A 12,579-nucleotide genomic window follows, 5' to 3' on the forward strand; every position below is an offset into this window, starting at 1 on the left:
ATTTCTTTCCAGTTTAGTGCAGACTAATACTTAAAGAATGAATTGCTAGAAAAATGAAATCTTAAAAAGGCATACAAAAATAACCCACATTTTTATTGCATTTGAAAAATATAATCAAGAACATAAAAGGAAAAAGAATTACTACTTCCTCAACAATGACAGCTGCAACACTAAGCTCTATAGGTGAATAAGAGTTATGAACTTTCTCTTCACTTTTTTAAAAAAAGTATTTTTGAAATTTCAATTGTTTTCAGAAAAGGTGCATCTTGTCTCGACAAAAATCCAGTGAAATTGATTCACCATCCAGAAATAGGATATTTGCCTTCCCTAATTTAGCTAATAATGTTAAATGATGTTTAAAGCAGGTTTGATTAAAAACTTCAATGATCATAAAAATAACCTTTAAAAAGTAATCTTACAGTCTCAGATTTTTATACATATTTTGGCTACAGCTAAGTTACCGTTAAAATAGCATGAGTTGTAACGGGGATCCTATTGTGCCTGAGAATCATGCAGCCCACACAACGTAACACTCACTATGCAAATTCAACAACATCCTGTTCAACAAGATGAGTTTACTGATCATACGCTTGAATGATGACGCAATGTCAAATGGCTATAAAAGTTTCTAAATAATCTCAATTTCTATCCTTATTGCAGACCAATGATATTCAGATTGTGGATCAGCACTAGTCTGTTGCCTATTGCTCTAGACAATGTTTGAAGATGTAAAATACACAACAGAAATAATACACATTTCTTTTAAAAGCGTTATTAAAGAAGAAAGTTTTGGCTGGGTGCAATGGCTCACATCTATAATTCTAGCACTTTGGGAGGCTGAGAAGGGAGGATTGCCTGAGTCCAGGAGTTCGAAACTAACCTGGGCAACCTGGCAAGCCTGTCTCTACAAAAATTTTTTTAAAAATTAGCTAGGTTCAGTGGCATGTGCCTGTAGTCCCAGCTACTCAGGAGGCTGAGGCAGGAGGATCACTTGAGCCCAAGAGTCAGAGGTCATAGTGAGCTATGATCTCGCCACTACACTCCAGCCTGGGCAACAGAATGAGACTATGTCCAAAAAAAAAAATAATACTACAAAAAGAAGAAAGTTTTGGACTAAAATTCTGCCTCCACTGGAGGATAAATTAAAAATTCTCAGGTTCATTTCTTTATAGTAGTTCTTATCCTCATAGTCCATATCTGTGTCATTACCAACAAATTGCTACCCCTAAATCTCCCTTGCAAGCATCCCAACTCTGATCCTCACCTCCCGTCTTTCCAGATCGTGACCTTGGTGCCCCATCCCAACAGATTCCCGATTCCATCTGGACTGAATGCCGGCTTTGGGCTAGGTGGTTAGGACACACCTCTAAATAAAAGACATTTAAGTCCACGACCTGAATAGCAAGAAGTAGCCACCCATGTGAAGCGTGGCAGAGTATTTCAGGCAAATACAACCCGGGATTTTTGAAATTTAATAGAAAATAGAATTATTAACTAAAAGAGACATCACAAGCAGCAGCAGAACAGAAAGATGAAGTAATGTGCTTCAGCTAATCAGTAACAGGGCCAGAACTAGATACGGCATCTTAAGTTTCTCTTCCATTGGTTTTTCCATTATGTACTTTTATAGCCTCTTATTCTCGAAATTCTATTCAAGTGTGGCATGCCAACTTGTCCATAATAAAACTTCTCCTTTTGAAATATTTTGAAGTATTCTTAAGACAAACCACCATCCAAGTAGGTCTCTCTTGTTTATTCTCTGGTTTCCATGTTTCCTTAGCACCCACTGTATACAATTCCAGATTACATACAGTATCTCAAACTGGATTCTCTGAAGCAAATCAAGAGTTCAGGAATCCCGTGAAATCCAAGTCACGGCAGAAAGCAGCAAGTTGTGAAACCAGGACACAGTGTACTGGGATCCACTCCCTAATCTGACCGGGCGTCCCCCTGGGCTCCACTGTTTTAAAAAGGCAGATAAAGCCAGAATATCTATAGTTGTTTATTTTGTATAATTGAAACTTATTTTTGATACTTCCTTGGCAAGGTCTTTTATTAATGTCAATTTTAGGTGAGAACTGAGCTGCACTAGTTTTCAACGACTGCACCAGCACCCACGTGAGGTTCTTAGAGCGCCCAGCACACGGAGAGGGCTGCGTAAGTATTAGCTACGGCTGCCGCTTTCATTGCACGGGCTGGGTGGACCCCACGGTGCCCCTGCCTTATAGTGAAAATGTGAAAGTTCTTTGGCAAAAGAAAAAGAAAAAACCCTGTGATATCCACTTCCTTGCTATTCAATAGACATAATCCTTATTAAGATGTTTAAAGAGTTTCAGGAGAGTAAAGGTTAAATTCTTAGGCCAGAGGAGAAACGAGTTAGTGTGTATTAGATGACAGCATGTTTGGGAAGACTTCCAGATGTGGAGCGTTGGCCCCGAGAGCCAGCAAAGAATAAGCAGAAAGGCTTCAGTGTTTCCTGAGTCCCCTCCAATGGCATGGCACCTGATAATCCGTGCAGCTGAGAGACGACGTCTGGAGCTGCTACCCAGGGTCGCTCCGCACACAGTGCACTGCTGATAATCACATTTGCACCGTCCTCTGTGACCGACTTTCACGCTCTGCCGCTGCCAGTATCTGACCCCACTGGCTCAAAGCAAGCACCCCCGGCTCAGCACACCCACCCTACCCTCTTCACGTATGTTCTTCCCGTGTGCTACTGCACCTGAGAACATAATTACGTGGATTTCCTGTTTCTAGACCTGCTGACATGCCCTGTCATTTTTCTTCGTTGGTGGAGAACATTAGGTAACCGGCTGCATCATACTCTAGGGCAAACCGGCGTCCTCAAAATCGATTAAGTGAATGCGAAAAATGTTTGACTACGGAGAGTTGTAACTTAGAAATTTCTGTGAATTAAAAAGTAATCTATTTGTAGCCTACATCTCTAGCAATTCAGGTATAACGACTTTTGCTGTATGACAAATGGCTTGAAATTCTTAGAGCATCACTCATGCCAAATACTGCATCAGTCAGGGGGAAACAGGTTCTTGGAGCTCTGAGCAGCCAGGACTAGAGATGTGGGCAGATGCCCCCACACCCACGAAAGCTGAAGCAGTATTACTGCCCGGGGCTCACATCCGAGACCACCTTAGGGCCTGATACAGGGGACTAAGGACTTCTGGAAAATGCCAGGGTGGACAGACGTCTAGTTTCAAAATGGCAGAGTGAAGCTTGTGTTTCCCCTTCGACTTTTAAAAATGACTGTAAAAGCAGCTAGGGGACTTAGGAACAAATGCAAACTCCATCTTAAACAAAACAAAGAGCCACTATCTAGGAGAGAGCTGCCGAAGGCAGTCAGAGAGAGAAGATGGGAGACAGGACCCCGTGGCTGAGAGCACAGACCAAGCCAGGAGAGCCTGGGGTCTCAGCGAACCGCCACTCCGACGGCCAACACGCCCCTTCTGCACGGGAACACGAGACACAGGCCGCTGGCTGCTGGCAGGGCTTGCCTGGGCCCAGGTTGGCAGAGAAGGCACAGGTGAGTGGATGCGAACCCAAGAGCTAACCCGTAGGTGTGGGATGCCGAGCAGGGAGACTGGGCTGTGAGTGGCCCTGCCGGGCTGGCCTCATGGGTTTAGAGAAGAAACACACACGCAACCCAGAGCCAGAGAGAGACATTTCTCACATCTGGAATATGGCCCTGGTTCCTTCCCATGCTAGGAACCTTCAGCAGAGAGCCGCTCAGAAAAGTTTGCCTCAAAGATTTAAAAGAACCGGCAGAGATACACCACAAAAGAAAGCGACAGAAAGGAAGTAACAGGAGAAACAGTAACAAATAAAAACCCTTCACCAGAAAAAATGCTGCCACAGAAATGAAATGCTGCAGAAAATGCAATTTATAACCACCACGTTACTGCAAATGAAAAATACTTCTGAAGTAATTGCTCCCTAAACAAGAGTTCGGTGCAGAGACAAGATCTCAGGGAAGTTGTGATAAAGGAAAGAAGCTGACAGGACAGAAGAAAGAAGTGGAAGAGAAAAATAAAAACACCACAGAAAGGAAGTGGCTGCAAAGGAAAAGCTATACTGTGGAAACCAGTTAGGGATGGAAGGACAGAGAGAAATAAGCCCAGAGAAAGGAAAGGAAATAAGCAGATTGAAAAGGATGCAAGAGAAAATGAAAGACAGGAGATCGAAAAGATATTAAATAAGCACATAGCCGGAGTCCCTGAAAGGAACCAAACTAGCCGTTTCCCTGAGCACTGGGCAAGAGGACCAGCCACCACACGGAGGGAAGGATTGGGCTGGGCCTCTCGTTCCCCCTAGGTAGCCGCGATGCGGTGCCTACAAGTCCGACAGGCAGAGTAGGATGCGACAGCTTGATATCCCAGCAGCCCGTCACACTCTGCACAGATGTACGTAACTGTTTCACCATTTCCTACTGCCGGGGGATGATACGACATCGCAATGATTATCACAATACCCAAGGTAGAATTTTTTTTTTTTTTTTAAGCATGGTACAAAAGAGTGTGTATACACTACCACCGTGTATACATATACCCAAAGGCCAGGGGTCAGCAAACCACAGCCCAGCCTACCACCCATTTTTGTATGTAAAATCCTGTTGGAACATAGCTGTGCCCACTCGTTCACGTGTCGTCTGTGGCTGCTCTCAGCCCACAACAGCAGAACTGAGCAGCTGCCACAGAGATCACGTGGCCCTCAAAGCCTAAACTCCCTTTTCAGAGAAAAAGTCTGCAACCTCTGACGTAGACTCTCCCTGGAAAACACACAAGAAGTTGGTAACGGTGATTCCCCTTGTACTGGACGGATCTGAGGGGCTCAGGGAGGTGAGGACAGAAACATTTACTTTCCATTCTCTTTACACTCTCTGGAACCCTCTGAGTTCTGTGCCGTGTTTGTCACGTTACTGCTGGGGGAGGAGGGAAACTAAGACTGCCAGGTCCCCTCTGTTGCCACCACATCGCACGTCCTTTCTCTCCATTCAGAGGAAATGAGCAGAGTCTGGGCCACACTTCCAGCAGGAGCACAGGCTGGGTTTCTGCCCCACTCCCTGTCCTCTGAGCTCGCTTCTGCATGAACAACCTGCACAGCTGTCCGCGGCAGCCCTGTGAGCCCCTGAACGTGAACACCTACTGGCGTTTCCACATCCAGGCTTCCGTCCCTGCCCTAGGATTTCTGCACGCACCTTCAGTTACAAATGGGAAGACGGAATTATTTCAAACAGTCCCACAACCAAGACTGGGTCTTATTAAGATGCTAGTACCATGAATCAGCCCAAGAGAGTGAAACAGTGGTTTAAGAAATGTAATCCTCTCCTCCCACAGGGATGTCACGCTGGGACTCACCGTGGTAATTCCAGCCACATGACCCAGGACGGGGACCAGTCGCTGGGTGGAGTCCTGTTGTGGTTGGAGTCCAGGGCTGCTGGGCTGCTGCAGTCTTCCCGGGGCTCGTGCTCCGTGACTTCCAAAGCTTTGAGCACCACCGAGGAGGACGTGCTTTTCAATAACGCCACTGCCTCGCTCCGGCTGACCTCCGTTAGCTCAATCCCATTCACGTTCAACAAAATGTCACCTGATGGCCAGAAAAGCAGAAGCCATCCTTAGTGAGAACATCAACAGGGGCAGGGACTGACTGGCATGTGGGCACGTGGAGCGGGCAAGGGGTGTGTCACCAGCCCCTCATGTTCGAGGTGAGGCTGGGTTTTCATAGAGCGAATGGTAAACAGTGTGGGCATTCCAAGGCTCTGCTAAGTCTTGTTTGGGGAAGGGAGGGGAGGAGGAAGATAAATTAGCCTTGCTCACTATTTAATCAAAGAAAACCTACTTTTCCACTCCTTTTTCTGTTTCCTGTTTTTAGCACAAAGAGGAAGCACTTGGTGAAAAAGCTCCAGCCCTTGCACAGAGCCTGGTCTGCAGCAGACACCCAATAAATATGGATTGAATCAACGAAGAAGCAACTACCCAGGAGAGTGTCTGGCAGAGGAGTCTATAGTAGTTAGGAAAAATGGGCTTGCAACTGTGCTCCTAAAGAGGTGGAAAGAAGAGTTAACGTTTCTGTTCATTACAAAGGTGAAAAGAGCTGGCATTGGTTAAGCACCTACTACGTGCGGGACCATTTCCATACACCGTATCATATGATCCTCTAGCGCGTGTTCTCTTGCTAACAAGTCATTTTGTTTGGCCTCATTACTCTCCAAGCAGGTGCTTGCAGAAAAGCAAGAGAAATTGAAATACATATCTCCTCTACCCCCATTTTTTATCTTCTTCCTGTATTTCTGCCTCCCTTTGCATATCATCTTTTTTTCAATCGAGAACAACAACAGCAGGAGCAAAATGACGAGAGGGGAGAGATGGGAAAGGCCTCGAGCCCTCTCTGCCCATCACTGGCTAACTGACTAAACCCCTTAACACCCCCACCCGCCTGTGGGTCCTCAGGCTGAACAATTGTACTTGGGAAACTTCACATTTTGTCTGTTGAATGTGAAGCTTTCCATGGCATAATCCCTCGTCCATCTGAGCCACCCCTTCATATGCATTGACAATATTATTAAGGATACATATTTGTAGAGGGAAATTTGATCTCACCTTCCTTTATTCCAGGTATCCCAGAACACATGAGATTAAAGTACTGAAACACTTGGCACCAATGGGAAAGTACCTAGCATGGTACTTTCACTTAATAAATATTCACTGAATCAAATCTATCAAGTGACTTCTCCTATCCAACCCATAAAATGGACCAATTCAGGAATTTGTTGTGTCACTGGATCAACCCAGCGAAGAATCACTTAGAACGAATGGAGTCAAATTATGCCATTTAATAGAGACAACTTGCTCATAACTGTAGCAGTTCCCTGTTAATTACTGGGACAGTTTGGAGGTTCTAGCTCTACTAGAGGCAAGTTGGCCCACATTGACCCACATGAACTAAGAGGAGTAAAACCTGGTCTAGCAACTATGCCCGAACCAATCATGGCCAATGGGTAACAGATGTCCTTCCCAGAGCCCTCACACAATCCTCTCGCTAATTCTGGAAACAGTCACCTCACACGGCGAGCTGTTAATTTCTCTTAATACTTTGCCACCCCAGTGCCTTAAGTCCCTTTACTTTTTACCTGTTTTTATTCTTCCGTCTCTGCTTATGACTCCTCCAGGCTCAACACTGATGACATAGATGGGCAAGTCCCACTCCCTGTGTGATGCTCCCCCTGCAACAGTCATGCCGAGAGATTCACTGGGGTCTTTTCGTACACTCACAACCTTCTCATGGCAAGTAACTGCAGGACGGAGGGGCTGAAGGCACAGACAGAAAAACATGGCACATGTATTCACATGTGGGTTTGCATTTGCTACATGCAGAAAGCACCAAGGCTGCACAAATTATACAAACTCAATAAATATAATGGTGGTCCTTGAAATCACAGAGAAAGACACGGGCAGAAAACCCTCCCCTTATCCACTCCCTGCCATAACAGAGTCACGTTATCCCAAATTCCACAGACTAACTCACAGAAAGTTTACATTTCAAAAGGGAAATCTTTTTTTTTTTTTTTAAATTCAGTCTCCGTAGAGACTGTCAATAATTGCCAATGCTGACTATATTTCAGGTTGTCATGGTGGGGTATTGGGAAGTTTTCAATGAGCAATAATCGCGCCTCAGATAAACCTCATTGGCTACGATGCTGCCACTGCACAAAGCTACAAAAGAGAAATCTTAAGCACACAAAGTGAACCAAACCCCAAATTTTTCAAGTGAGTCATTTAATCCTGATAGTAGTGAGTCAGCATTTCAAAAAAATTCTTACCATTTATGAAATATCAGGAATTTTTTTCTAATTTAAAAAAAAGTAACCATAGTTCATGCAGTGTCTTCAAACAACACCTCCCCAGAGCTTATGAGACAGGCTTGCACGAGCAAAGAGATGTTTAGTTGACAGAATGACTGGAGTACCACAAATAAGACCCGTGTCCCTGTGTCCTGCCTGTGTCTCCTGTGGCCGTTTATTCTCCCCACCAGAGAGACTCACGTTAGCAATGGGAAAACCCAAGTCTCCCTGTGAAACCTTCACCCCAGAGTTGCCCAACCTCGGCTGGGGAGGAGGAGAGATAAACATGACAGAGATCGTCTCTTCCATCTGTCTTTCCTCCCCACTGCCCTGCTTCCCGACTTCGGACAGCTTGGAATGTTCCCTAATGTTTAAAACATAATTTATGATGAAGTAATTCAAGCTGATTAAAAAATATCAAGGACATCTGTGTATTTATCCCTTGAACTATAAAACATTTATATTTCATATCTGCCTTGAATTTTTTTGAATATTTTTTCATTTCTTTTTCTTCAGCGTTACCTGGATTGAATTTTTAAAATATTTTAGACCAATAAAAAAGTATAAATAACAACATGATGACCTACCCATGTCCCTCAAACCCAACATCAGAAATAAATGTTCCGCATACCGTTAGTCCCGGTATGATTTCTCTCCGGTCATACTCCTTTCCTCTCCCGTAGAGGTAACCACGCTCCTACATTCGGTGACTGTCATTTCCTAACTTGAAAGCTTTCTGTCCCACAAATCCTGCTTTGCCTTCTTTGGTTATTTCTTTGAATCCTTTAAGCTATTTTCAAAAAGTCACATTGTTTTCTAAATCAAACAAAATTTTAGTAGGAACATAAGAAACTAAACCATCAAAGAGCCCTGTGTGTCTTAGTTTTATTTGAAATATGCCACTTTTTTTTTTTGTGAGGGCATTTCAGAAGGCAGATACAATATAAATTTAAATGAAAATAATTATAATTTCCTACTAGGCCAGTTTGTATGTTTCCAGGAATTAAGAAACAGGACAGAGGGTTGCAGCCAAAATGTGATCAGATCCTCCATTCATGATGGGTAGGTGGATGAAGACCTCATTTTCTGTTAATTTAATGAATTATGCTATAATATATTCTAGTTAATTCAACTAAAATTAATTAGATAGAAACTTTAATTAGTCAATTAAGCTAATCAACTAGTCTTCCATTAATAAAGACTATCAGTTTAATTTAAACATGCTAATGGTATTTACTAGCAAAAAGACATAAGGGAGTCCTTGTCCATTAAACATTTTTAGCAGGATGTACTTAGTCTAGATTGATTATAAATAAAAATGGAATTTATGGATGTGTGGGGCGAGGCTTGCTGGAGAATAGGGAGGGGGACGTACCTTATAGGCTCTGTAAGTAACAGATTATAAAGCAGAGATGTTCCAAAATCAAAATTTGGAGTAGTGTTTCTGCATACCTTGCTCAAAAACTCGTAAGTTATTCCAACTAAAACATAGCTCGATGTGGAAGGGAAGGGGCATTCCCTACTCTCTGTTCCAAGAAGAATGGGCTACCTATAAGATTTTCTTTTATTTAAGTTACAAGTGATATAATGAAACCAGAACCCAGGGGAAATGACCGATAGAAGCTCGTTGCCATCACAAAGGATGCCAAGCCAAAGCTACCGGACTCTTACTTTGGGCTACACAGGTTGTGTTGCTTAGACACGCATCCAAATGGAAAGGTTAAGTCACTGCCTCTAATAGAAGCCACAGACTTCTGTACAAATTGGCCTGAGTCACCTCATTTAAACAGAGGCTGCAAACTGGTGGCCTGAAGGACAGATTCCACCCACAGATGCATTCTGCTAGATCCACAGCGTTTAAATTTTTTTTTGGATTTGAATGTTGTAAGATAGGACATGTGCTCTATGGTTTGCCCCAGTCCTCACCACTCCCTAATGTCACATGAGTGTTTAAATTATCTTTCTGGGCCCTGTGGCAAACACAAACATATTAAAAATAGCAGGAGACTCATTATTTTAGTTTCCGGGCAGACTGGGAAATTCAAAAACCAGAAAACCAAGTAAACCTCTTATTTCATTTCCAAGTGAATGGAAAATATAGTCCTTAAATGTCTCTTGGTAAAAACATTACATCTATTTGGCTTAGACTAGAAATTAGGTCCCCATATGAGGTCTCCATGATCAGGTTTCAAAACTTTCCTGCACTTTCCTCTCTCCTGCTTGAATGGGAGTGACGCGTTATCTCACCAAGTCTTGAAGATGGGACTTTGGGACTTTGGTTTTACAAATCAGAGCGTTGCTTTAAGTGACAGAGTCCAGAGATGACACTTAGACATGTTAAAGTAAGCAGGCTTTCCAAGAAATAGCTCCTTGCAGGAGCCGGGGACGTGCCCTGGCTGGGCCTCACCTTGGGCGTGTTGCTCCTCTGTCCCGGTCCCGGGGACTGGCTGCCATCGCTGTCCCAGCCGGCTTCCTGAAAGATGTCGGGGCTCTGCTGCCGAACCCGGCGTGACACAACGAGGTGAACTCGTCTTTCACTGGCCTGGGTGAGACGACACAGGCGTTAGCCACTCTCAGAGTTCCCATCCACAGCGTCCAGCGCCCGGGGCTTACCGAGACAGGACTTTGGTTGTAGTTTTGTTTTGTTTTGTTTTAATGGAAAAACATGTTTTCTAGTAATTTTTATGCCAGTGCCCATCTTGTAATTTGGCATAAGTATGAGAGTTATTTCCTTTTTACTTAAACCAGGTAGTGAACGTTGCTCCAACAGAAAACTTAGGGAAGGTCTAGTTCATTCCGGTCTTTGAAAAGACATTAGATGTTGTTAATTAATTTGTAATGAATGGCTCCACTGGACACAGGCCACGTCTGAAGGTCTATCATGGATGGAATAAGCCGCACAGTGTAAAGCAGTAGCTCAGGGCAAAGGTCTAAGATCAAAGGTAATCAGTAAAGAAAAAGAAACAAAATCAATGGCAGCAACCCTGACATCGCAGGAAGAGAAATCCTAAATCCGACAGTCACACACATTCGGGTATTGCAAAGGTTGAACACTTTAGAAATATAGGTGCTATTACGATGATTTGTTAGGTGCTAATATAGCCTGCCTGACTGAGCATGGTGGCTCATGCTTGTAGTCTCAGAGACTGGGGAGGCTGAGGCAGGAAGATCACTTGTGGCCAAGAGTTTGAGACCAGACTGGGCAACAGAGCAAGACCCCATAAAGAAAAAAAAAACTTAATATAGCCTGATCAAAGTCCTTTGCTTTGATTCTTTATCTTTTATGTGACCACCACTAATTTTGCTTACTAGTCCTCTGTTAAGTACTTGGATACTCGGACAGAGCATTCCGAAGAGCCAGCGGTAGCGCTTTATTGGAAAGGTCTACTCCATACAGCAAATTTACCAACTGGTTTCTGCCACAGATCAGTTTCACGCACGTCTGACAGTGTGGGCCATCATTCCAGAACTGCTGACCGGTGAGACTTCAGAGCTGCAGGGCGGACAGACAAGACCTTGGACCTGTGAAACTTACATACACAGGGCTCTCTGAGGGCCCTGGCTGACGTAGCCAAGCGACTTCATTGATCATTTCAGCGCAAGTCGGTAATGAAGGAGGCATGGCTAGATCTGACTGCAGAAGTCCCCAAGGAGGACCAGGTTTGGGGACAAGGAAGATGGAGGTGTAGTAAGGTCTGGGGCTTCTCTCTTCATCCCAGCCCTATGCCCATGCACTACCGCAGCAGAGATGGATACTGATCTGCCTGTCACCTTCCTTCACGGCACGGTTATCGGGCCACAGGAAAGTCAGGTCATGAAGGGACACAGCAGGGACAGCCCATACTCTACTGGCCCCGATAATGGGAGTGGAGATATCTGTTTCCTACCTGCTACGGTCCGAACATGTGTGTTCCCCTAAAATTCACATGTAGAGATCCCAACCCCGAAGACGGGGGTGTTTGGAGGTGGGGTCTTTGGGAGATGATTAGGTCATGAAGGCAGATCCGTCACAATGGGATCAGTGCCTTTGTAAAAGAGACCCTGGGGAGCTCATCTGCCCCTCCACCACGTGAGGTGCAAGACGGTGCCAGCTTTGAGAAAGCAGCCCCCTCTCACCAGCACCCAACCTGCCAGCATCCCGATTTCAGACTTCCCAGCCCCTAAAACGGTGAGAAATAGATTTCTGTTGTTTATAAGCCACCCAAATTTAGTGCATTCTGTTATGCCGGCCTGAATGGATGGAGACACCACCTCTCTGCACCTTCCTTGCCCGAGAACTTAACTCACTTCCACTCTCGGGAATTAGGACTTGTTTTTAAAACCTTAAGCAAAAAGATCGCACCAATGAAATGACATCCCCCCGCGGTTGTCCGACCCTAACCAGCCCAAATCTTCACGACTTTGCGCTCTTATATCAATAAATAACCCTTCCCAGCATTCTCTTGAAACTGAGGAGTCAACAACTGGGTAGCTGTAAATTAGACAATCTTTTGAAGACAACTGCTCAAGTGCAGTAAGAGTGTCTGTCCTAACATCACAACGGACGGTCAGCCAGGTGCGTGGATTCACTTCACACAAATTAGAAAATCCTTCCAGACACAGCCCAGCAAGGCGGTTGGAGTCTGTGGCCATGTCCGTCACACATGGCCTGGCCATCACTCCTCATCTACCTGGCCACGGCTAACATGCCGCGCCTTTGTTCAATGTCCCATCTTCAATTCCCTGGT

The 12,579-nt window shown here is 44.5% G+C and overlaps 1 protein-coding gene and 1 non-coding gene across 3 annotated transcripts in view; both read right to left on the reverse strand.

Moving 5' to 3' along the window:
- Positions 1-12,579, reverse strand: part of LNX1 (ligand of numb-protein X 1) — a 150,262-nt gene that overhangs the window by 3,991 nt on the left and 133,692 nt on the right. For both annotated transcript variants that reach the window (XM_045533017.1, XM_045533018.1), the window contains exons 8-10: positions 10,260-10,394; positions 7,142-7,319; positions 5,370-5,598 (exon numbers count right to left, since the gene is read on the reverse strand). In XM_045533017.1, coding sequence (XP_045388973.1) covers positions 5,370-5,598; positions 7,142-7,319; positions 10,260-10,394 — 542 coding nt within the window. The remainder of the gene's footprint in view (positions 1-5,369; positions 5,599-7,141; positions 7,320-10,259; positions 10,395-12,579) is intronic.
- On the reverse strand, positions 7,588-7,726 carry LOC123624928. Its single transcript, XR_006730286.1, has one exon. It is a non-coding gene; the product is annotated as a U4 spliceosomal RNA (small nuclear RNA).

This window comes from Lemur catta, chromosome 19, assembly GCF_020740605.2.
Source record: "Lemur catta isolate mLemCat1 chromosome 19, mLemCat1.pri, whole genome shotgun sequence".
NCBI lineage: Eukaryota > Metazoa > Chordata > Mammalia > Primates > Lemuridae > Lemur > Lemur catta.